At 36.1% G+C, this 27,103-nt stretch overlaps 1 protein-coding gene across 1 annotated transcript in view; it reads right to left on the minus strand.

Annotated features, from left to right (window-relative positions):
- Window positions 1-224: 224 nt before the first annotated feature.
- The window catches only part of THSD7A (thrombospondin type 1 domain containing 7A), a 188,161-nt gene continuing 161,282 nt past the window's right edge, over window positions 225-27,103 (minus strand). The window contains exons 16-29 of the mRNA XM_062495264.1: window positions 24,379-24,384; window positions 22,706-22,839; window positions 21,934-22,087; window positions 21,049-21,190; window positions 20,458-20,573; window positions 15,021-15,138; window positions 13,072-13,217; window positions 12,330-12,504; window positions 10,056-10,229; window positions 8,996-9,091; window positions 5,928-6,010; window positions 5,381-5,591; window positions 1,959-2,046; window positions 225-309 (exon numbers count right to left, since the gene is read on the minus strand). Of these exons, the coding sequence (XP_062351248.1) occupies window positions 225-309; window positions 1,959-2,046; window positions 5,381-5,591; window positions 5,928-6,010; window positions 8,996-9,091; window positions 10,056-10,229; window positions 12,330-12,504; window positions 13,072-13,217; window positions 15,021-15,138; window positions 20,458-20,573; window positions 21,049-21,190; window positions 21,934-22,087; window positions 22,706-22,839; window positions 24,379-24,384 (1,728 nt within the window). The remainder of the gene's footprint in view (window positions 310-1,958; window positions 2,047-5,380; window positions 5,592-5,927; window positions 6,011-8,995; window positions 9,092-10,055; window positions 10,230-12,329; window positions 12,505-13,071; window positions 13,218-15,020; window positions 15,139-20,457; window positions 20,574-21,048; window positions 21,191-21,933; window positions 22,088-22,705; window positions 22,840-24,378; window positions 24,385-27,103) is intronic.

Raw genomic sequence — 27,103 nt, forward strand, 5'->3', positions numbered from 1 at the left:
CAGGGTGATTCTGCCTGATTTCTTGGTGCTGATGGTCTAAAGTAAAGCAATAATGCCTTGAATATCGGTAGGCATTATGAAATCCTTCTTTATCTATGGTGCAGTTACAAAAAAGAAAAATTCAAAACACTTAATCCACTCCATAGAAAATCCCTGTGGTTTTGGACACCTTCTGATTTCATTCCTTAGTTTAGACTCCATTTATCACCATGAGAAGTTGTATTTTACATGTCTGCGTCTCCATCATAAGCCAAGGTTAAAGGTTTCAGTCTGTTGTTCTGCCTTCTCTGAGGCTTCTTTGGCTTTTTGCTGAAACAATAAATATTTGTAAATAGAAGAAGAAACTAATAACATACAAAAATGTATTTCAGTCTTAAATGAAAATGAGGATGTTGATAATGCATTCAGTTCTTTGTTTATAAAAGGTATAAGCCTAAAACTTTCACTGGGATCACTAATTATCTCTTTATCAACCCAAACCAATATCTAATTCAAAGTTGCTCAGAAACAAGCTGTTACGGTGCTGATGTGGCTTGATGAAATCCTTGACAGGCACTCTTGCAACATCAGTCAGTTTTCAGAGGAATTCAGAGACTGCCATGCAATATTTGGTCATATATCAAAGCTGCAATCAGGTTCTTTTAAATTATGTGACTCAAATATTAAACCACTCTTGACACATCAAGCGTTTCTGCAGGAAAGATTCATCTTTTGATTTGTTTTATCTCATTATATGTGCTGGAGTGACTACAATTAATTCTAGATGTTATAATCGAACTAGTCATTAATAGTAGAGGTATGCATGTTCACCATAACATTCCTTATCTAGCCTTGAATTAGATTTTAATCCAGCAGTATTTCTAACCCATTTGATATGGTTTCAAAAAATTACCAGGCCAAAGGAAAATGAATGTTTATCCATGCTTTAGTACTTGTCTTCTTTTATAATGCATTGTAAGCATTTCTTTAAATCAGGTCTGTGCATTCTCAGTCTTGTCCAAAATCTTATTTCAGCTGTGTCACTCAGGCTGCTCAAATCTGAGTCTTTTACTTGAAACCTTTTGTTACAATGTTACAATGACTTGCAGTAGCCCCAAAGTCCAGTCCAAATAATCTGCAGCGTTGTTGAATGCTAATGTATTTCTTTTTCCTCAGACTCCACCAACCCCAAAGACCAACCAACCACACACACACACACACACACACAAAAAAAGACAACCACAAAAAACCCAAACAAAACCCACCACCAGCACCAACAAAAACCACACCAAAAAAACCCAAACAAAAAAACCCAAAGAAATTTTTATATTACTTAGACAGAAGTGAAGTTTTGGGCAAAGTTTACTGAATGGCAAACATACCCAGAAGGCCCCAAAATGCCTATTAATGCAGTACAGCCAAGAGCCTGATGTATATGACTACACTTCCCTCACCTTTGACCTGTACTGTTATCTGGAACAGAAATTCCAAACAAGACCTAGAAAACTTCAGGGAGCACATTCTTAAAAGTGACTTGTTAAAAAAAATATATATTTAATGTATTAAAAAGATGAGAAAGTTTTCAGATTTTTTCTCATTCTTTATCTATGTATTTTGTCAAGTACAAAATTTGCCTCGTTATTCAATTTCCTTCTTGCTATTTCTGTCAGCATTTTTTTGATACAGACACAACAAAATTATTCTGGACACTGAATATAATAACCAAGATAAACTGAGCAAAAATGAGCTGTACACTAAGACGTGCCATATTTGTAAGTTCTTACACCCTCAGAAGAGCATGTGGTGATCCATCATTTAGAGTACAACCAGAATCTGCTAACCTTAGTTTGTACAAAAGGACATGGCAAATTAAACACTGCAGTTCACAGAAGTGTCTGCAGTTTCTACAGCAGCAGATGTAAACATTTTCATTACAGTATGTGAGGGGACTGTTTTCTTATAAATAATTAAAGACTCACCAGGCTAGATAGATCATAGAAACAATAAAGATGAGTAAAACAAATGCACCAGCAGCTACACCATAAACCCAGGTCTTCAGCCTCCCATCTAAAAGGAATGAATGTTAGTCAGTAGTGTTTGAGTTAGTCTTGTTGAATTATTAGTTCTGATGTAGCATAGAAATACTTTAATAATCCAAAATAAATATCTTCACTAGCAATTACAGTCTAATCGGAGTAAATATTGAATAACAGCAATGACTTCTCTGTGCTCTGCTTTTCAGTTGAAGTCAGGATAATTCAAATGGAGCTGAGATCTGGGGTAGAGGCAGAGGGTGAGAGACTCAGAAACTCAGCTCTGGGGCTTTCTGGTAGCAATCAATCCCTCAGTGTGGTCACAGGGCAGGGCATCAGCCTGGGACTCATTTAACATCTCTTTCTATTCTAGATCTGGTAAAACAAGCTGCCTGTTATGTTTATTGTTGTTCCTATTTAATTGTATGTTTTTTATTCTTGTTCCTATTTACTTGTACGTTTTTAAATGTCTATCATGCTCTATGTCACCCATCCCTTAACTGCACATACATAATTTTACTACTGCAGCAACTAGTAAAATTTTAAAATTTCTTTCCCTACTATACACAAGTTTTGTTGTTATAAATAACTTTTCCTCACAGAATAAAAATACACTAAAAGGACAACCCATGCCCATAAATAAAACAACTGTCTGTTGTTAATAAGGAGTGTATTTATGTGTAGCCTGTGCAGTTTACATTTTGGACATGACGTCCCTGGAGGTTTAAGCATACACACCACTGTCCTTCTTGCCTCAGATGCATCCATGTCTACGAGGAAAATGATGTGGCTTTGTCTATGGGGTTTTGCTCTGCCCCCAAATTAGCATGTCACAACTAAAGGTGAGTGCATGCTTTTTGACTCATTGCTTTTATCCAACTCAATTTTCAAATTCCTAAATGTTTTTTTGCAAACATTGTTTTCCAGGGGAAGCCTCATTACATCTCCTTGACAATTAAAAAAAGAAAAATCATAATAATTATAAAACTGAATAATTTAATTTTCAAGTGGTGCAAGTTTTATTTCTCGAAGTTGTGCGTGTAAGTAAATGCAGCTAAAATTTTTCTGACCAAACACTTAGTTTGAACCAAACTAAGTCAGATCCAAAAGATATCATCAATGCAGTTTCTATTTCCACAATAATATTAACAGAAGTTAGACTAAGACAGTAGAGCTCTCCATTGCTATGCAGTTAAGCTCAGGCTTTCTGCTCTGTAGCAATGCAAAGTCTTGCTGTCTTGTAGACAAGTTGTTCAAGACTAATCAGAACATTTTACCTTCATTACCTTAATCAACCTAAAGAAACATTATAACTGATAGTAACTGACATAACTAAAATAACTGATATGGAACAGTAGATTTGACCTGACACATCCTATCATATGATAATATCAATGAGAAGAATTCAGACTTTAGTGCTGCAAAATAGGTTAGTTTCCTCTCTCCTTTGCTTACTTCCATTGGTAAATGTAATAGGCTTAGGTTTTTTTCAGGTTGGCTTCTTTTAAAATAGTAACATCTCCTTGAAAAAAAGGCTGGCAGTATTTTGTATACAGATTTATTTGTTTTTGTCTAAGCAAGGAACTCTGCTAATGAGGTCATTCTTATTAGGCAACTACTGACATCTTACTCAGGCTTTCTGAACTCCCTCTGGACAGATTATTTCTAAATATGCAAGAGAATTGGCATCTCAGACTCATCTTTTTGTGGTAATACCTCAGCCCAGATAACTGAAGAGGACAGTTTTAATACCTTCCTTTCTGGAACTGCAAGGTAATTTGAGGAAGAAAATGGAAAACCTATTTTAGATCTAGACTTAGAAACTGTGAGGAAAAGAATAATCATGCCAGAGTAAACCCAGAGCTTTCCAATAGATATCCAATTCTGAAATAAAACAAGGAAGCCTAAATCTCATCTGAATTGGAAAATGTTCACTTTCTCTCACACATGCACACAACTTCACTGCATAAAGTTTTAGTTCTATTGAGTATGTTTGCAATTATCTGAACTGAGCTGTCTCCTCTCCAACTCGAATTACACTGGTGACTTTTCATGAAGTTTCTCAAATGTACCTTGCTCCAAAACCCTCCCTGACCTCATATGAGTGTCCATATTCTTAAATTGTTGAAGGTGACTGACTGGTATTTGCTTATTGTTATCACTCTGTGTGCTACAACAGACCCTCTGTCATTTTCAGGAGGGGTTAGTTAGAATAAGTAAACAATAACATATTTGGTAAGATGCTATTTTTTAAACAAGGACCAGAAAAGTTTAATTTTCTATTTTTTATTGTTGATTAAAGTATTTGGAGTAAAGATCATTTTATTGCAGGTATTAAATGTGATATCAAAGTACAAATAATAGTAAATACTGGTAGCACTAATGGGATCTAACATAATTATTTCTCATTTCTAACCCAAACACTATTCAATCTTCTTATTGGAAATATTTTTATAAATCTCAACTTGAAACATCTTATGGATTATGCATGTAAAAATAGTGCTTTCAACTCTGCAATTAAAAGCATCAAAAAACCCTGTAGAAATAAATGGCCACCTTAATACACAAGTGCGTTAGAATATTTAGCCCTATGTGATTTAAGAGACTCTTAAGATGATAACCAATTGCTCTCTTCCATATTAATAATATTCTGGACAAGCAATATATCTTTTTATGTGAAAGTATTTTTCTAATTGAATTGTTTTAATCCAAATATTTAGTAGCACTAGAAAATATTTACTGCCATCTGATTACATTATGGATTTTATGAAGTATTTTTTATGACCTAACTCTTGCATTTTAGTCTTTGCTCAGCTCTAAAGAACATGTTCCATCATAAGAGCAAATGCTGCTCACAGAGACTTAGTGCAGGCCTATGCTAAATATCAATATATGGTTAGCATTTGACTAACATGAATTAGTTTAAATATGGATATGTCAGAAAAGCATTAGCATACCTATACTGATTATTTTCCTACAATTTATGCTAAGGCTATGAATTTTAAGAAGCCTTTACTCTTTGCAGACTTCAGTGTTACCTTTTCACTCCTCTGTCAACAGAATTATTGGTTAAGACACCATAATTTAGTGCCTTTACAGTCACATTTCAAATAGTTCCTGTGAATTTCAACAGGTAGAATGGCTAAAAGGAAATCTGCAATATAAGCTTTCACTAAATATATTGATGGAGTAGTGAGAGGGGCTAGGTGTTTACTTATGTCACTTCCTTTGTTTTCAGTGAGGGTACATGCCTGCCTTCTTTAATGAACAGTCAAGGGTTTTTCTGGTCCTCCTAGGCAAGCAAAAACATAAATGCCAGACCCTGCAGCAGTACTTAGCACTAAGAGCTGCTCATTGCATGACTTCACCTGGCCCAAAAGGCTGTAGAAACCAGGTCCTTCCTCGTCCTGACTGGTTACTGGAAGGCTGGGTAGGGTTCACAGCTCGACTGGTTTTCACATCTCCTTTTTTGTCCTCCATGGTGGGGATCACCACCACCGGGATGAGAGTGCACTGCTCGAGTGTGCCATCAGAGGACATAACTTCAGTGTACCCATCTTCACAACTGCATGTTCTAGTCTGTAGGGAACAAGTGTTTTACAACGTGCAGCAGAAAAACAAGGTTTTCTGTGAACTATAAAGCACAACAATACGGATGACTGGAAGAGAAAACTGTTTTGATGAGCGCTAGCCTGGAGAGTACCTCTTCATATATTTTAATGCAAACTAATACCATATCAACAAAGATTATTTAACATTGAATTGAAAGGTAAAAAATTGCACGAGGTGGATTTTAACAAATTTGTGACTAGTAAAATCTCTGAAAATACTTTTTGTTGGCATAATCTTTGTGATCAAGAGATGTGTGGGAAGCCCTCATGGGGGTGTCCTATGCTCCAATGCAGTAGCACATACCTCACTGCAGTAAGCGTGGGGCTGGCTGCACGGTGGGTTACATGACCTGTCAGCGTCTGGTTGGCGCATCACTAAACAGCCCCCTGTAGGACAGAAAATCATATTTTCACATGGCAATACCTCACCACTGATGAAATTACTTCCTGCAGTATGTCACGGATGACAATCTCGTTGCAAATTTGAATATGAGAGTCCTTTTATTCCAAGGTGGAGGATAATTGGAATAAAGTATTTTCTTATATGTAGAGTAACGATACAGCAAATGCATTTAGTTTCATGTGCATTTTAGAGAACTAATATTTGGCAATGGAGCCTTTTGTTTTCCCCTTTTTCCCTTGAGTGGATTGCCCAAAAAAACAATTTAAATGCTTTGTTGTATTCAAAGGAACAGATTTGGTTCTCTAGTGCCCTCCTTACAACTTACACATTAAAACTGTGGCCACAATAGAAATAAAAGCATCCTTTTTATTTATATCTTTCCCTGTTGAACTGAAAACAAGTTACTCATCCTGTTTATGAAAGGGTACCTGTTTTCTGCTGCTTCACTTTTACACGTCTTTATGAATCAAGGCTTCACGTTAGTTGAGATTTTACAAAAGAAAAGCAGATTTAGCTGTAAAACATGTACTGAATGTTACAATACTGATGATATTGTGGGTTTCAGTCTTTTTTTATACAGACCCAGTTTTCAATTCTACATCTTTATATATAGTGCAGTTATTGTTATGGACCAATACACACAATCAGGCTTTCACTATCATTTCAGCCAGAATGACTTTAAAATACATTTAGAATCAATTTGAATTTGTCTGTGTTTCCTTTTAGCTTATAGAAGAGGAATATGCATCACATTGTTTAAAATTTATACTGCTACAGCACAACTTATCATGCATCTCCCAAATTAATATAATGCTTATACTGCTGTGATATGATGATGAAATCCTGATAGCTGAGGTTGGTCACAACCATAGCAGATGTAGTTAGTTGTGGTTATGTAGATCCAAGTGTTAATGGGATGGCTGGTGAAGAACAAAGAAAACCTTGCTAGTTGCCATAGGTTTTCCCCACCCCCAGATAAGAAAATCATACATCCTAGCATACAAATCACATGCCTGTGGGAATCTATGTAATAAAATATCAGTCATCCAAGGAAGCAGAAGGAAAGAGTTGCCTCATCGCCCATGGGAAATAGTACCTTCAAGTGAAAAAGAACTATTCAGCACAATGATATTATGCATACAGAAAAAAGACCTTAAATACCAACAGAACTCACAATAATTATTTAATAATGTCTGAATTAAAATACACTATGTTAGAGCCAAGTGTGCAAGAATAAGGCTGACAAGACACAGTAATCAGAGATATGGGTTGCTTCTGAATTAAAATAGTTAATCTCAATTTAAGCGAATCGTGTATGTGTGTCTGTCACATCGACAAGATCACAAACACTGTAATTTATACAAAACGCTTACAGAAAATGTACAAATGCAAATTAAAATCTGGTACACTACTGTATATTTAATGTAGAGATGTTCCCTCTACATTAGATATTAATAGAATAGAATATTATATTTAAGAGATGCATTTGAAAGCTGTCATAAAATCCATGACAACTATAATTTTTCATTTATCAGAAACAAATTATAAATATAGTTTTGTGTTGCATGGAGACCAGTGATTAAATGTTCTGGGATATTCCGTTAGTCTTCCTTCCAAATCAGAAAGTTATCACAGTTTTAAAGCCACATACAAACAAACCTTGAAAAAAATGACACAATATAGGTCTGAGGTTTGTCTGCCTTGGAGGCCCCATTATGAAAAGTCTGACAATAATACATAGTCACACATTTGTCTTTCCTAGAATTTATCACAAGTCTGTATTCAGTCACATCAGAATAAATTATTATTTTAATGTGACTGATGGTGGTTTATGAATATATTCTAACATCTCAGAGCCATAAATTCCAATGTGCTATTTACTTTAAATCCTATAAGACCTTCCATAGGTAATATGTTATATTAATCTCAATAAGAACCCTTACTTAGAGTTTTACTTACCATAGAAACATCTTAGCTAAGCAGGAAGCAATCAAGGTTCATGAATCCCTGTTGCATTGCTTGTGAACAAGGTGTGTTTTAATAGTCCTACACCACAAGGTAAGATTTGCAAGAGCCTTTGAGCTATTACTTCAACATTTTCTAAAAATAATACAAATATTTTACTTCTACTGTTACAACAAACAGTAGTGGTAAACTCCATCATCAAGAAGTATTGTGGTGGCAGCTCCCCTGCTGTGACTGACCTGGCAGCAGCTGGCATTGAGGATATATTTAGTCTTTGGGATTCATTTACTATCACTTTGTCTGATACAAAAAAAATATTTAAATAAATGCATAACTATTAGCTTAAATGAATCCCTATTGCTAATATATAAATCCATATAAATAGATTAATATGAAGATTATTTTCTGAGATCTCAGATGTTCCTAACTCATGTTTTTTGTGCTTCGGCTTACGCAAAAAGTCACAACATCCCATAGCAGTCCATTATGTGTCCTGATACAGATTTATGGCATTGAAGTAAAGAAATAAACTCATATTAGCTCATTTATTAAACTTTTATATTTTGCAACTTTAGGGACATATATAATTTATGGACGATATTATCAAGCTCTGCAACTTTCTCTGCCTTTGTATACGCACTGAAATTACCTGTAATACATAAAAATTTTATTTGTTGTAAGGCCTGAAATTTGAAATCCCACGTTTAGAAGTGTAAAGATGCCTATGCTAAAAAAAACCCAAACACACACAATGTCAAACATTTCAGGTCCACTACAGAAGATAATCTTTATATTTACTTTTAGCATTACATGCTGCACAATTCTAGAAAAGAAACCACATCTTTAATATGCAAAAAGATGATGACTTTGATTCATACCCCAGGAAGTGTTTTTTTAGCAGATCCTTTTAATTTTATTTTTTTTTTTCAGTTTGCTGGGAAAACATATTATCCACCTTTTTTCCCAGGCTTTTATTTTTTTGTGTAAATAAAAAGAGTAGTTACCTGTGACATTTAAACCATCTGACCTTTGGCACCACACAGTCCGAGAAGATCCCTTCCATGGGCTAGCCATCCACTTGTACTCATAGCACTGGCCATCTGCACAGAGAACATTTGCATTTCAAGAAATTCAATGACAAGGTTTTAGACTACCATGGGCAGCAGCCACACTCATCAGCAGACCATACTCATTTTGTGGCCACACTCATTATGATTAATAGTTTGTACAGTTAAGTAAGCCCCTTTCTCCTTCATTCAGCACTGCACTGCACACGTGGAGCTCCCAGGATCTCCTGTCCTTACTGGACACATAAAGAATAGACCAGGTGTGTCCTAGACACTAACTAGGATTATGAACAAGACTAATGCAGTTAACAGGTCAAATAAATATTGTCAGTAACCTCATAATGGTTGTGGTCCACCTGTTGTGCAAAACTCATTTAGAGGTCAGGTTCCTTTCCTGGTAACACGGAGCTTCAGCCAGTGCTCCAGTGCTTGGTGAAGAGGCCAGGGCTGCATCTGGGTTCATGGTTCAGCTCTTCTGTGCCCACCTCATATGGTCTGGGATGAATTATTAAGTCCTTCTGCACCTCAGCTCTCTATTATAAATATAAAATTCCTTTACTTCTGATCTGGCCTCTGAATGGGCAAGTCGGTACAGGAAACTACTTTTTGTAGACAATTTGTCTACCACCAGTGGTAAGCATGGCTGAGACATTTCAATGACATTGTCATGCAATTAACCATTCAAAGGGCAGAGAGAAATCTAAATCTGGTTATGAATAAAAACTCGGAGATTTCTTTTTGTTAATGTTACTAACTGTATAAGGAAACTCTTTGTCCTATATAAAAAGAAATGTCATTATTAAAAAAGAATAATTGTAGAGGGGTAACAAATGATAGTTGCCACTTGAAAGTTTTTCTCTTTACTGTTGATATATGGAAAACAATAATTTAAGTGCATTTCTGTTTATCAAATTTGCATTTGCCTAAAATGGATACCATGAACAGTTCCGTATTCTTTTCTTACAGGAACCAGCATTACATATATTTTGGTGCTTACCATTGCATGGTCTTGTTTCCAAAGCCTGTTCTGGACAGAGATGTTGATTCTCTAAGTCCTGAACGATCACTGCTCTAGATCGGACTTGTATTCCGCCAAAACCAAGATCCTCACCATTAAAACAGGTTAGCTGGCAAGGGCTCCATTCTGACCACTCTCTCAAGTAACAGTCCCCTGTCAAAGAGCAGTTTTATAAGATGAATGATCATTGCAAATGAAGAATTTTTTTGCACTGAATATGTCTTTAAAAAATGTCCAAGTACAGTTTCTTAATTTTCCTTCTTTTTAGTTCTTTTCATTCCTCTTTTAAAACCTGACTCGTAGTGTAGAAAAAAATAACATTTTGATACTATCTGAATGTCTGCATCATAGAAAATAATACAAAAATATTATACAAGGGCCTATTTGTTCTAAAGCAGTTTTATTTTCTTGTAATATTCCCAGATCACCCTCATTATGAATCTCTTTGCAATGCTCTACCCAATGTCTAGATTTTTGTACATTTTAAGTTATTGTGCATTGTACATCTTATGCTAAATCTACATATCTCTTTTTTCAATTCAGCTTTGATCTTAAAAAACATTTTCTAGCATTTAAAAAAATAATTCTTGCTTATCCCCAAGCATATTTTCTCTAAAGAGATGGAAATGCGACTGATGGAAAATTCTTTTCAAGAAAGGAAAACGGAAACATGATTATAGTGTCTGCCCTAGCTATCATGTTAGGATAATAGACCTGTAGAATTCTATAGTGTAAAACTGAAAAATAAAATTATAGTAATGACACTAATTGTCATGATCAGCGAAAGAACATTTAAGGAAGATCAGAGGCACAACACAAAGAAACCATTTTGTTAAAACTGCAGTTGAAAATGGGACTACACTGTGCACAAACTCATAAATAAACCTCTTAGTTCTCATTATTTCAGTGAGCAAGCCATTAAAAATTCATGCTACCTTGCATTATACTGATGACAGATATAATCAGTACTGTGTTGACCAGATGCCTGATTAATGAAGGAATTTTATTTGCCAACCTCAGGAAAGCATGCAAAGAAATGAATAATTGACGAACTGATGTATACATAATAGGAAAACAAGTAGTGATTTTTGGAAACATTAGCTGGAGTGTATCATTAGCACATCCCCACAGGGCAATTATTCTTGCTGGCTAAATGTGAGATTGTTGAAGAACAGGTCTCTGCTCAGCAAAATTTTTAAAGCCATCGGTAAGGAGCTAAATATTTTTAATAAAATTCACTAATATGGAAACATAACTACAGTCTTTGTATTGTTCCAGTTTCTATTTAAGAAGTAAAAATATATGAAAATTATGTAATTGGAATACTACGTACAAAGCAGTGATGGAAATCTCTCCACATTTATTAATTTCTATTTATTGAGACAACTTTACCTTCAGTCCAATCTGAAATAAACTGGAAAAATAAAACCCAACTCTGGGAAAGAGGAGACTTTCAAGAGGATGAAAATAGATTACTGGTGTGAAATGATACCTACATTAGAACTGAAGGAGTTTATCACCTCTAATGAAGATTCATTGTAAATGGCTACTAAACAACATCAATATACTTCAAATTCTACAAGTATTTGGGATGAACTGGAGGTTTTTTACTGGAAATTAAACAGCTCTTATATGCTCTTAATCCTTCTATTTATGAGCATCATGGACCTGATCATTCATAACAGTTCCTTTAGATTTAGTTCACAAAGGCAATGATAGTGCATGTCACATGCAGAGAGATAAACAACTAGAAGCACTCATGTTTTCTCAGAGATCGAAACTGTAGTTTAATTTGGAATAGAACCTTTAAAGAAAAAAATAAAATACCTTAGCTTATCTTTCTTAGACACTCATAAAAGGCATCAAGATTTTGGCCACTGGTAAAAGTATTAATAAAGTTGTTAGTCTAGACACTTAACACTAATATTTAGCTGTAAACTGACACCCTTTCTTATAGAGTTAAATACAGGTTTTATTTCAATAGATTTTGTGAAAAAAATATACGTCTTAGATACAATCTGTGACAGAGAGATCCTGTCTTTTATAAATTTAAAATCTAGTATTTTTTCTAATTGATTTATTGCCATGAAGTAGACACTTCTAGAAAGTAACTGTTAGTCATTTGATGGATGAGTCCAATCAGTAAAGCAGATGAAAAAGATTTAATTGCCTGTGGCTAATGCTAGGTCCAAATAGCTATAATGACACCTAACCAATCTTGAAATGAAACATTTATTTGAACAGTTTTGTTACCCGGACAAGGGAAAGTGCAGGTTTCCTCAAGTATTATCTTCTTATCACCATCTATAATAGGCTCTATTTCTCCACAGAATTCCTCATCTACTATTTTGCCAACATCTTCAATGGATCCATCATAAACCCCACAGGAGATGTTCCTCACTCGTGTTCCCTCTCCACATTGAGCATCCTGCAGAAGGAAAACATATATTGACTGATACTGGAAGAAAGTGCCAAAAGACCAGATCAGAGTTACATGCCACTCTATCTCCTATTGTATTTACTTAACTACGTATTCATTCCGATAAGGAGAAGAAGAAGACAAAAAAAGAGAAGACATGGCTCATTACTTCTGAAACAAAAAAAAATACAAGACAAAATTTCTGGTCACTGTTACTTGTTCCTTAAATTATGGATCTAATTATGCCTTTGAATTGCAACCAGAGCGGTATGTCAAGTGAAGATACCTTCTAATATGTGAATATATTTCTGCTGGTATTCTTTACAATAGAAGTATTTAAATTATTAGCAAAGATGCTGTTCAGGTACCAAAGTTTACATTTGTACTCTGAATATCTATAGGACACTATTGCATCCATTGATTAATAGGAAATCTAATGAAAAAAGCAAACTTTAGTTTTTGTGTAAGAGAGGTGGAAGCAAATTGTTTACAGAGTTGATAAGGGCAATCTGGGCATATCACAAATATGCCTGGATCCACACGTTCCATAACTTCAAAGTCCCATATGGCTTTTACCTCTACTCTGCATGCAGACCATTGACCATATTGCCACCGATAACAAGGTTTTACTGGGCAAGGTTTGAATTGCTCCATCTGAGAAGGACAAGGCCTCCCATCACCCTGAAATGGCTGATTTATGGTCCTTCTTCTGATCATTTTTCCTGTAACAAAAATCAGCAATATAACAAACAAAAAAGTGGTTAGACTGATTTATTCCTCAAGATGGTTCTATTTTGCTGAAATGCATTGCATTTGAATAAAGCAATTTTTTTCCAGATTTGACAAATTGGATTGTAAAGCTGATCTGTTGGTTCTTGTCTGTTATGTGGATTCATAATTTCCAAGTCAGACACTTTATATTCTGTCATTTGTTTGTAGGGTAAGAAGTACTGGAGGATGTCTGATTAGGATTGTTCCTGTAACAGCAAACAAAAGCAGTAAATTTCTTAGTTCAGAAGTCTGAAGAAAAATATTCTTTATGAATGTAACAACATGTTTTTCCATTTCAGTGGAGACTCCTGCTCCTCATCTGGAGCTTGCTGCTAGAAGAGGCCAGCATGTTATGTTCCTCCCTAAGTTAACACAGAAATACTTGTCCCATAATTGTCTGATTCCAGCAAACAAGAAGTTGTAAATTTCTGTCATTGTCTCTGTGGAAATCATTGCATGCAGATTTTGTAGAAGATGGAGGATTCTTCACTCAGACCCAAAGAAAATTAAAATACAATAGGCTTATCCAATAATTATCTCCTTTTCATCTGCGAGTGATATGCTACCCAGCTTCAATGAGATACTGGTTCTATTTCAAATACTTATATAAACTGAAAGGGGGAAGACATTTTTATCCTTTTAGCAATTCTTTCTCCTTTCATCTTGCTATGGACCATTAGACCATTATGTTTCCATACAGAGAGTTCATGTGATATAACTGAAAATTTTCTTCTGTGTCAGAAGGAATGGTCAAATGATTGGTCTGGAGATGTCACCTCACAATGGTTTCCACAAAATCAACACAGCTGTGGTATTTTAATATTTGTATAGATAAATAGAAGAGCCAAGTATGAAAAAAATATGTGTTTATTTAAATTTGTGTGGTGAAGCTTATATTAAACTAAGGAATTACACAGATTTACCTATATAACATCTGATATTAGCCAGCCAAAAGAATTAATCTTTAATTCCACATTTCAATCTCATGCATTTGCAATTGGATACTCCAATGATAATGACATGAATCTTTTGCTGAGAGCAAGCTACACAAGCCACCATGCATAAGCAGAACAATATCAATCTCCCAGACAGCTGTGCTCACTGCAGACAGCTAGAAAGATGTTTGCCAAATGGAGCCTCATCATTATTCTTGAATTCACAGCTGCTTCAACTGAGATGTTACAGGAGAAAAAAAATATTTTCTTGAAAAGTACTGGAGAAAAACTCCAAAGAGCAGCAAAGAACAGACTTCTTATACACAAAATTCTTTCTCAGCTAGATGGATATTTGCATGGGTGCACAAGAGCAGTTAAGATTTTTGGTCTCTGAATTTATTACACGGCTAGAACTTATTGAAAAAGACCATTTCCAATTTGTTTTTGGAACAATTTTAGTTGCCTAATCTCACCACTAATAATGAAACTTAGAATAAAATCCCCCCCCTCCTCTTCCTCTCCCCATGAGCTGAAAAATAAATATTCTAATCAATGTTTACTTTTGTCTCAATATATCATTCATAATATCTCACTCTTTTTCCCAGAATCAGAAAATATTTGGACCAAATTCCCCTTCTTTTCAGTGAGCACAGTCTCACTCAAGCATATTATTTCCATTAATAAGGTTGATTTACATCCCTGTAACTCTCCCTGTCTAGCTACATTTTTTTTTAATTCTGGAAAGAGAGGTATTATTACTTTTACTAAAGAAAAAAAAGACAACTCAGTCTTTAAAATATGCCAAAGGTATTTACTGACCTGAAAGGCCACACGTTTGAGAGCACTCAGACCAAGTGGACCAGTCGGAGAGCTGACAGTTCACAGGACATTCGACCACACAGGACATATTCATTTGCCATGTCTTTTCCAAACCAAGCTGAAAGAAAATGTTAAATGATCAGCACAAAACTCCAGGCCTGTATCATGTGGAAGATAAAAAGCAAAATAATTACAACATTTAAAATTCTCATTTCAAGACAGTCCTGATGCATATACTGATCTTTATATACATGCATAAATCCCATTTACATCAATCATTTTCTAAACTAGAACATATAAATGGAGGGCTTAATCTGTAGAGTGTTACTTTGTTACAATAGGTGAAGGCCAAAATAATATATGAAGTATTTTGAAAGAGCAGTGCAAAAATACTGAATAGCAATTAATAAGTGAATTGAAGTGATACTGAAGCCAAGTTCAAAACTAGCAAAAAGAGGAGGATGAACATGTATTGGAAATTCAGAAGATGCTGCAGATGCTAAAAGTTTACATGGGCCCAAGAGAGACTGAACAAGTTAATGAAAGAGAGATCTGAAGGTTCAAACACACAGAAACCCCATCATGTAAATGCAGTTCAAGAACTGAAAACAGGTGGAGGCTGTGAAAGGAATAGATGGAAACTCTTGTATGTCTGTGCTTCTTCCTAGGGCATCTGCTTATGCCTCTCTTGTTTTCTTCCTAATTTGCTGAATAAGTGCATGATCATTCCATTCCATTCCATTCCATTCCATTCCATTCCATTCCATTCCATTCCATTCCATTCCATTCCATTCCATTCATCAGGCTATCCATACAAAGATATTGATATGATACTGAAAATGATTTCTCAAAAAAAAAAAAAAATTGCATTTTTTCTGAAAAATTTTGCAAAAAACCAGACTCCTCTAGCATCAATACAGTGAAAGTTCCAGTTTCTGGAGGAGACTGAGAGAAGGGGACAGAGAAATTAATCTCTATACTCAAGTTTTCCCAAAACCATATTCTGTTCTCAGTTTTTCTCCAGATATGATTCAGCCTAATGCCCCAGGGAAGGAAGAGCTTTATAATCATGCTTGGGACATGGCAAAACAACTGCATGGTCCTTTGGTCTGATCCTGGACAGCCATTTCTATGTTCTTACAAAACTCACACACTCCAGATTTTCCCTATCCATGGAAGGAAAGAGATATTCTCACTAACACACATGAGAATATATGATGTAAGATGAAATAGGACTGATGGCAAAAATATTATCATAATAAGGCCTGCATCCTGCACAGCCAAGTTAAAAGGGTAGGTCAGTTAAGGGTATATGGTCTGAAGTGACAAGGAACATCAGTCCTGCCAATATGAACAGATCTACAGCTTTCCAGCACAAAGGACTGTCCTCTTCACTGCAGCTCACCAGCAGACCTTGATCATCATTAAGGCCTTTCAGAATCCTAGGTAGCTGAGAACATTTTTATCCAGAAAAACTCCCCACCTACTAAAAAAAAACCAAAAAAACCAAAACCCTAGAAAACTAAAACCCTATTAATTTTAATGACTGGAGATGTTAATGATATAAAACCAGCATTTAAAACTTTAGAAAGGAGATATACCCACTATTTTCTACTAAACATAAGCATAGAGCAGTAATTAGGCACAACATTAACATGTCCTCCATAAATAAACTACCACAAGTACTGAAAACATCTTCAGATAGACTCATCCAGTTTTAAATTTGCATTTGCAGTACCATTTATTGAGACAAATGAGGGTTTAGACCACTGTTCGCTTTTATACATCAAAGAATGAGTTCTTGGCTTTTCTTGGTGGTTCAGTATAGCCTTGATTATACAGCTATCACACACACAACACCTGAAACCTTTGGATAATCTGGAATTTGGATGATTAAGAAGCTAGAGAACCCTCTTTGAAGTCCATATTTGGGTCAAACCTTCTGAGCAAAGGATTTAAAGTCTGCTGAATTGATTCCTGCCAATTATAGAAGCATGACTGCTCTCTTTTAAGACTGGTCTGCTCAGCTGGGCTTCAGCAGCTCAAGAGGGAAAAGGCCAAGAAAGATATTAACAGTGAAGAGGAGAAAGCTGAAGGCCAGATTACCCACAGTGACCTCCTATTTGCATGCCTTAGATACTGAAGCACTGCTTAAATTGATATAGGAAACAACTGACAGTTTGCAATTCAAAAGTATTCACATATTCCTTCTGCATCCTTCTACTTCCTTGAACTGATGAGCCTCAATTCAACTTGGAGAGCTTAGAAAATATTTGCAAAAGTATTCAGTAGCTCCCCTACCCTAAAGACTTTTTTCTGGATGAACTGTGGTTTCTGAATCAACCATGGCAAGTAATGAAAGCTGCCCCTGTGTGCTCTGTGCCTCTGGTCCTACATGCCAGGGGCAGCAGGCTGCCACACCAGCATGCTCTTTAAATCCTGTGATCCACAAGAAGTATCTGTATTTGTTTATAGGAATGTTTGGCCCCAAAGATTAAACCCTGCTGCTGGAGGTTAATCATGTAATCTGACAAGCAGACTACTCACCAATAAACCAGCAGAGTCTGCTTTTTAATGAAGACACAACTGGTGGTTTCTAGGCTTTACTCATCCTTAATTAATGGTAAATGAGTGAAACTAAGCCTATAAAAAGGAATATGAACAGTATCAGCTTGCTTTTGGTGATCTGATTTTTAAATATTCAAAGAAAGAGAAGTCAAGTTCTTGTGATACGTAGAAACTAAGTAATCCAGTATCATTATGCTTTGAGAGTTTGAAGAGAACTACATTAACATAACCAGGACTTGGAAATAAGCTCTAGAAATTGATTTATCTTGGCAGTAATAGGATGACTGGCTACCTTCTTTAGCTGATCAACTCAAATGAACACAAGATCATATGGAACATAAGGAAACCAGAACACAGGGGCTCAGATGGAATGTTAGAATTTAACTCTGCTGATGCTCATCCCTGGAGATGGTTATAGACAAAATTCAGCATGAAGTTTTTTTGGTTTCTTTTTATATGTGGTTTTATTACTTTCTTGGACCATATATTATATAGAAACTCATTGCAATAATGTGTCTTAATTTCTTAGGGATCTGTGTAGGTTTATCTATTATGAGCTCTCTTCTTTGCATATAATAATAAAAAACATAATTCAGTAAATTCACCTACACAAAAATTAAGCAAATCTTTATTCATGCATCTAGTACAAAGTTTTATGATAGCCCAGAGAAAATTCATTAGTTAGGTCATTACAAATTTACTTAATATTTCTCCTATTCATCAACTTTTCCAACCACATGCACCTTATTTTGAACTTCATTTAATATTTCTGCACTACCCTTACAATGCAAAAACACAGCAGAAACCTGAAGGATCATTAGTAAAAAGTGTATACTATGTTTTCACATTTTGATAATTTCTCAAACACTCTCTCTCCTCTCATGACCTGAAAGGTCACAGAGTTGGCTTTCACATCTTTAGACTGAAGGGTCTGTTAAGATCTGAACAGCTTGGCTTTTCTGTTAATCAGGTTAACAGGTTTTACTCCTCAGTTATTGGATCAGCCTTTGACCTTGTTGGACCACTGCTTACACAGCCACAATTCAACAAATAGTCTTAACTGTGTGACTAGGGAGTGGATCAGAGCTTTCTACAAGAAGATGTAGCTCTATACGATCTAGCAAATCAAAAGGGTAAATAAGAATGCAGCACAGTTTATAAATCCAGGACACCACAGCTGTAATGTCTGTTGGCCAGTCATTTACAGCAAATAGCTCTTGAGATACTATATTCTTGCCCTCATTATTTCTCTGAATAATAAAATTTCATTTCTTAAATGCGTGAAAACTCCAGAGGTTTTCTGAAATGAGATTTCAGTGTAAAATGTAATCAATTCTGAATGTTGTTTTAAATCTTTGCTTAACGAGAATAATTTCTTGGCTTTATACTAGAAGAAATATATTTTCCCATAAATTCAAATGAATAATATTTTTTTCTGTTGTTAGGATTATTTGAACGGATATTTTACATCATATCTTGGTATTAATTAATCAATATTGTAATCTCTTAGAAAGTAAAGACATTTCTTTCTCTTTTTTTAACACATTAAAACATTATTAAAATCATTATTGCATTGCCTTATTAACTTAACAGCAACTTGCTGGTAGGTAGTCATATCCTGAGTTATTTCTTGAGACATAATTTCTGTGACTGTCCCATTCCTGGGAGTGTTCACAAAGCCAGGTTGGAGGGGGCTTTCAGCAACCTGCTATAGTGAAAGATGACCCTGCCCACAGAAGGGATTTGATTTTTAAGAACTCTTCCAACCTGAACTATTTTATGATTCTGTGAAATTATTAGATTTGATTAGAAACCCATGTACTACGAGGGAAGGAGGAATATGGGACAGAAGTAATTCTTAGCTGAAACTCTCTGCCTTTGATACGAACTTATTGATTCAGGAATCCAGGATGTCAGAGGAAATTGGAGAAGTTGAGGTAGGTCAGATACACCATTACAAAATTATATTCCAAAGCAAATGATGAGTTTCCTGACTCCCTCCACTTCTGATGAGATTCTTTTCTATGGGCACATCCTGAGAGCAGGTAGTAGCTTGAAGGATTCCACAGAAAAGCTGTTGGCGCCAAAACTGCTGTGGAAACCTTTTCCCCCTACTTCCAATAATTTTATTTCTGATGGTGGAAGAATGGCAACTGAAACAAGTGCAGTTACTTTCCATCAGAAATGCATGTAGGGTTGACTTTAAAGTAATGCTGGTGTCTTCATGTTTTTTTTCATTCTACAGTCTCTGTGCAACTGAAAGCATCATGACTGGAACAAAAAATGTCAGGAAACCAGTGCTGTCAAATTGGAGGTTAGTTTGAAAACTGGATCTTGCAAAATTTAATGGCTCCTGTCTCCTAGCTAGTTCTCCATATATGCTCCTACTTAATATTACATCCATGCTGCATATTTTTTCACACTAGCTTGGGTATTTTTTGCATCACACAGCTGGATACAATAAGTTAGCATTCAGCCCAGCTGCAGAATGACACGTGAGAAATATTTTCCAACACATTGAGTAAATGATTGATACTGGCAGGTGTCCAAGACTCCATGCAGAAGTTGTATCAAATTAGAATTATGATTAGTATTCTGATTGAGATTTATTACCTTTATTCTACTTTATTAATTATTGCTTCTAATTCATTTCCTTCAGGACATAATAATTAGCCTATGTTCACAGAGGCACTTAAAAGTAACCAAAGAAAATAGTATAAAAATCAGTTGATGGCTCGGTTCATTTCGGAGGTACTTAACAACCCATGAATAGTGCTGCAAAACATCTGGTGAAGATGTCTTACAGCTCAGTTGGCTCAGTATTAATTAGCACCATTAGAAGGGAGCTTTCTCACAGGTACCCACTCACCTCTTCACAGTATTTCAGGTCAACAGATTTGCCATCACTGCGAACACAATCGAGCATCCGTGTTTTGATACCACTGCCACAGACAGCCTTCTCACTGAGCTGACATGTGCTCCAGTCTACAAAGGAGGAATTCATTAGCATTGCAGACTTCCAGATAGAATTCATAATGCTCCAATCTCCCACCTAATTCTAACGGCCTAAAATAACTCTCACAAGCAACTTTAACACATGAAAAGGCTCACAGAGCTCAGGTGCTACACATTTTTGGAAACAGTGACCTTTGCTGCAAATAGTCAGCATCACAGTACCTTCATGAAAAGTTCATATTTGGTTTTGTCTGTATGGATTTTGAGTGAATCACAAAATGATATGAGAAATACTTTTCCTGGAGTTACAGTGCCCACATTTCACATGCAAATTCTCAATTTAATATTTTATCTGAATCAAACAGCCTGAATCAGTTTTCAGTGCAAGTTCCACAGCTGCCTCTGGGTAAGAACAGAAAGCAGAAAAATCCATCCTGTAAGGTGAATGGAAATGAGCTGTAAGATGTGGTCCCAGGCTGTCACTAGAGCATAATAACACAAATACCTGTCACATTGTAGTCATAGTGGTAGCAGTTCTTGTTCAAAGTGCAGGCTTCTGCCTCTGTGGCAGCAGGACAAGGCTTTCCATCATCTGGTTGTCTTAGGCATTCAGCTGACCTTTCACGGACACTACTTCCATTGCATGGCTTGAAAGTAAGATTGGAAACAGTTTAAATATTTTGGTACCCTGATACCTCTTTATGCAGCATTACAGCAAACTTTTAAATAATCCCTTCACAAAACACGAGTGTAAAACAACAGGCTCAAGTTAATGTATAAGAGAAACCCTTTTCTTTTTCCTTTAACCTGGCAACACCACTCTATTTTCCTAACTAGTGCATATTTCAGTATCTGTACTTTGGAACTATTTCACTCATAAAGAGGATATTGAGATGCTCACTTTCCAAATGCTGTAATGTAATACACTAAAGCCTCTCAGAGGTCCTGAAACACTTTTTTTTTGTTTTGGGTTTCTTTGACATTTCTTTTTAAAATTGCTGTCATGAAGGAAGGGGAGAGGAGACTCAAAATTACTTTTCTATGCTCAGTCTTGATCTGCAGACTTTATCACTCGTACCAGGATGCTGACATTTTTAGTTCAGTGACTGTGCCATATGCAGGGGCTCAGAGCTAGGCTCAAAGACAGACTCATGAGCCACTGCCAAAGCTATTCCACCACACAGAAGGCACCCCACACTGGGAAGAGTGACTACTGGGCTCATATTTGTCTGTGTTCTAGAAGAATTTAGCTTAATGGAAAATACTGTCACACTTTATTTGCAGCCAACAAAAAAACACCCTATAGATGTCACTGTATATAGATGTTTACAGGTGTAATCAGTAGTATCCTCCCAAAACTATAAATGTGACACCTCAGTATACTTCTTACCAAAGAACACTGAGACCATGATCCCCATTCAGACATAACACAGTCCTCAGGACATGGCAATGTGCATTTTCTAGCACCAAGTGGCATCTCTTCAGGATCACACAGATAGTCTTCTACTGTGTCAGAAGGACCATCCACTGTATTTAGCATGCACCTGGAACAAAGAACTGCACATAAATTTCCTTTGCCATGGATTTCGTATAGTATGTGCTCTACAGTATTCTGAGGCATTTTAACATTTTGCCAGCACATAAATGAAATAAGCATCTATTAATATCCAAGAAAAGTGGAAGAGCCAAACACAATTCTTGTTTTCACAGATGACAGCAACATAAAGGCATGCACATAATTTAGACAATCCCTATCAATGATTTGCTGAGACTCCCTGGGCAGGTGATTTGCTTGACATTAGCTTATCTCTAAACCAGAATAACGCAAACCATCTATGGTTTAGGCATATTTTGTGCATACTTCAGCTGATAACTTTAAATCCAGAACTATTAAAACTTTAAAAAAATTATATTCTTAGTATTCATCCTTAATTTACACAGATGCCTTTTAATTACTAATAGATTAAATTAGGAATCAAGATCTATATCCATAACAAGTAGACAGAGTCATATAGCACTATCTGAATCTATTCTGATTTATATCAGCCAAGGTCCAGGTCTGGACTCAACACTAGGCATTACATAGAATCACATCAAACTAAATGCAGCCAAAATTGAAAGTGAAGGTTCTTTAAAGTGAAGGAGGAGCAATATTGTTTTACCTGACTTTCCTTGTTTGAACACCTTCTCCACAATTCTCTTTTAAGTCCACGTTGGTCACCTTGCAGACACTCCAGGGCTCAGTAACCCATATGTACTGGCTGCAGTCACTGTGGCAGGGGACTACCTCATAGACCTGGAATCCACATTCAGTGTCAGTTTTGGTGCACACAGGTAAGATAAGCATGCAAAAGTGATCATGCAGAAAAAACACTAATGTTCTTTATTTGGGAAGAATAGAAATATGAACTTGATAATTTAGACACTATAGTAATAATACAGATTAAATACTTGCTAGAAAACTACTGAAATGACAAAAAGACAAGTATTGAATGATGGATTCTCTGGTTTTCTCTGCCACTAAGCTCATGCTGTGCCATTTCCACCAAAAACATCAACACAACACAAAGTCTGTAACTAGGCCAGTTCATGAGCCCAACTTTTTAAAATACTGCTCTTAAAACTCTGCTAGAACTTCAGCTCCATCCTTCACATCTCTTCTCCATGATTCCATCCCACTATTACTATATTATTATCCCAGTTATTAGCTGTGGGGTTTTTGCATTACTAAGGGGAGGTGACCTCAAGAGAAATTATACCAATACATATTGATTCACTTTATTTATTCATTGTGTATGCTTAAAGTCACTCTAATATATTTGTGTACCAGCATTAGTATTATGTTTAGATTTGAATACAGATTTTTAAATGGCATCTCATATAGCAATTTCTACAGTGTTCCATGTACTGACTCAAACATACATTTCAAAAAAGGGACAGACAGCACATACTGAGCAAGAAGTACATGCTGAGATTAAATCTTTTTTATAGACACTTACCTGTGCCTGAAGAAAGTATTTTCATGAACCCAAAAGGAAAGAAAAAGCAAAGATAAAAAGTTAGAATTTTTAGAGTGAAGCAGAGTTATTTAAATGTCATAAATTTAGCTTTTATTATAGACAATATTTTGTTACTTCTGCAGAGCAAAAGGCATTAGTTTTTTTTCTCTTGGATCTCCTTTGCCGTCATAAGGTAATTTGTAAAAAGTTGGCCCTTGGAAGAAAATAAATTTTATAAATCACAGCTGGTGGGAATAAACTGTATATCACCTAGTCTCTTGGTTAGATAGTTGAACCATTTTCCCTTTTTGCCTATAATGAGTATCAAACCTTTACACAGTAGGGAATCCAGTCTCTCTTAGATAAGAGAAAAAATCCAGTGTTTTTGGAGGACACTGGACTTCTTTATCAATTGAAATTCTTCTGACAGCACTAAGTGCAATAGATCCAAAGAAATAAATGGAACTGCCAATTCTCATCCTTCCAATGTTCCTAAGTCTTTCATGGAATACCTTAATTATCCATGAATTACTTCAAGCCCATGGCCTTGAAGTTATACCAGCTAATTTGACATATCATTCTAGGTATCAAGCCAGCACAACTACAACTGCTGGACAATGTAAGACTTGTCTTAAACAAGTCCTTGATCTCTTTTCAGCAACACTTCTTGCGTAGAAAAAACAGAGTTGATGGTTTGATAGTTAAACAGAAACAAAGTACCACACATAATATAATGCTTTGAACACTAAATGTGTAGGGTCTGATATCACTGTGCAGCTGATCAGCCCATGCACAAGACCACCAGGACAGTCAGCATACCATAGACCACCAGCAACTTGGGCCTTCTCTGAGCTACCTAAACAATTAAAGGCATAAAACTGTGTGGTGAAAATGCATATTAAGGATGGTACTGGATTCTGTTGAAAATTTGTTCTTCTCCAGAATCTTCAAAATGAGAATAGGAAAGGCTTAATTCAGGGAAATGTCTCTACGTCTGACCCTGGTTAGTATAAGAAGAAATACATAAACCCCACACACTCAACAGCTTTTGCACTAACATAAAATTTGGATATCTTGACAGAAGGCCAGAGGAGGACTTCATATTGCATTGCACATGTGAGTGGTGTACTCCTGACCTTACTGACACTTTTGTAGCTATGACTGAAGGCCACAGCAGTTGGATAGTACAACAATTGTATACTCATCCTGCTCCTGATAAGCAGGAAAATAATGCTTATAATCAATGAAAATATGGACGTCCTTTATTTCTCAAACAGTCTCAAATTATTCCTTTCATTTGAAATCATCTGATGGGCTTTGACATAATTTTATACCATACCTGACTCTATTATTATTGTAATTATGATGTCGTTTAGCCTATTGAAGTGAGCACTGAGCAAGCTTTATTCAGTTGGAGTGTGGTTTGGGAGCCACCCTGGTATGCACAGCCCAGGAGGAAAGACATTGAGTGACACATCCAGCTTTCACTGTGCTCAGTCCTTCCTCAAATCACAGGCACATGTCAGCCCCGAGAGACATTGAATGACTTCTTAGCAAGGTCTTAAGCATTTTATTTCAGTGTTTCCCCAGCCTTACTGCTAGAAAGTTTTCCCAAGGCTTAACCCAAATCTTCTTGCAGCAGTGTAAGCCCACTGCTTTTTATCCTATCCATGGATAATGGATGGCCATGGAAAATGGATTATTTCCTCCTTCTTTGCAGCAGCCCTTTATGTACATACTAGCAGACTGCCAGCATTCTCCCTCCCATCGCCCGTTCCCTGGGCTAGACAACATGCTGTAGTCCTTCTCCAGGTTCACAATTCCTAGATGGAATCTTACAGCATTGTTCTTCTGTAAATCATAGCACATATACTCGTGGGCACCAAAGATCTAATCTTACCACTATGGTCATATGTATGCAAATGAGCATGTTACCTATAAGTAATAAATATTATACTGAACGATTATTGAATTATGATGCTGAAAAGTCAGTTCTTTTCCAGCTGAATTGTAGTTTAAATAACTAATTCAAAACTGGAATATCTGTGTATTTCTCTGCATGTTTCTGGATTGAAAGGAAAAATACGGCCTCTATAGTTTTCAACATCCTTGTATTATCTGTAGAACGTCCTTCTCATGGAAGAACTATATTTCAATTTTATTTTTACAATAATTATACTTTGAATCAACAGTTATTATTTGCCCAATACCATGCAGCAACAAATCAAATGAGTCAAAGTACCAGCAGAGGGCAATAGTGCTGCATAAAAGGGGCTAACAGACCTCCAGCAAAATCACCTTTGAGGCAGAAAAATACACGCCTGTTATGTACTACATGAATATTAAAGAGGAAAAAGACTTTTGTATAGACTATAATTTGCTCCTATTGAAACATGTTCCTCCTAATTTAAAGCATATTTACATGCTGACCCAAATCCAACAACCCTCATTCTAGTTCGTATTTTGTTAAAGTAGATCACAAACTTAGTTTATTAGCTGTGGCTTAACACCTATGATTTTTTAAATTAGAACTAATTACATCCCCTAAAGTAGAAAATTAGATCAACAAGCCATTTCATTTTGTTCTAGCAAAATGTCAATAGGATAATATTAAGTACATGCATTTTTATTCAAATGTAAATTGAGAGCACATTTTTTAAAAATTGTTGAATATTTACAGAAAAGACCATGTGGTTTTTTAATAAGCCTTTGCAGACTAAATTAAATTCAACAGTAATATGAATATAAATCAACTTTGAAGAGCATAAGTTAATTGACAAGAAATTTTTTTCCTTTCTAAAACTCTCCAAGGAAAGATATTTCAGGGGTTTAACTTGGGCTGCTGCTGATCCTGGTCCCAAAGACTAAAGGCTTATTAGTGGTCCAAGCATTCCAGCATTCCCAGGGTGCTCTTGGATCACATTTTATGATTTAGTATCACTTGAAGAAGATCCAGACTCCACGGTCAGGCTACTCCATACTGCAATACCAAGTTGTCCCCAGTTTGTGGGACAACTGGGACACTGACTTCAGAAGTGCATTTGTGAGTGGAAGTGCATTTGCATTGCCAGGGCAAGCGTACCCGAGGTGGTCAAGCTCCAGCTTGAGGAGAACCCACTAAGGGACAGTGGCATGATATTCTGTGACTGTTTGAGAATTTTGTTTCCTGATCTAAGATGGTCAGGGAGTGACAATAAAAATCTCGCCAGTTTGAGCAACTGTAATGAGACATTTTACCCCCTGTCACAGATTAGAAAATCAAAAGGGACATTAAAAATCATCTAGTTCCAAGCCCCCTACCATGGGCAACGACCTTCCACTGGACCAGTTTGCTCAGAGCCCCATCCAACCAGGCCTTGAACATTTCCAGGGATGAGGCATTCACAACTTCTCTGAATAACCCATTCCAGAGCTGTACCACTCTCTGAGTGAAGATTTTCCTCCTAATATATAATATAAATCTACTTTCAGTTTGCAGCCATTCCCCCTTGTCCTGCCACTATGTGGCTCTGTATGAAGTTTCTCTCCATCTTTCTTGGAGAATCCATTCAGGTAAGAGAA

This window comes from Cinclus cinclus, chromosome 1 (genome assembly GCF_963662255.1).
Source record: "Cinclus cinclus chromosome 1, bCinCin1.1, whole genome shotgun sequence".
Taxonomy (NCBI): Eukaryota; Metazoa; Chordata; class Aves; order Passeriformes; family Cinclidae; genus Cinclus; species Cinclus cinclus.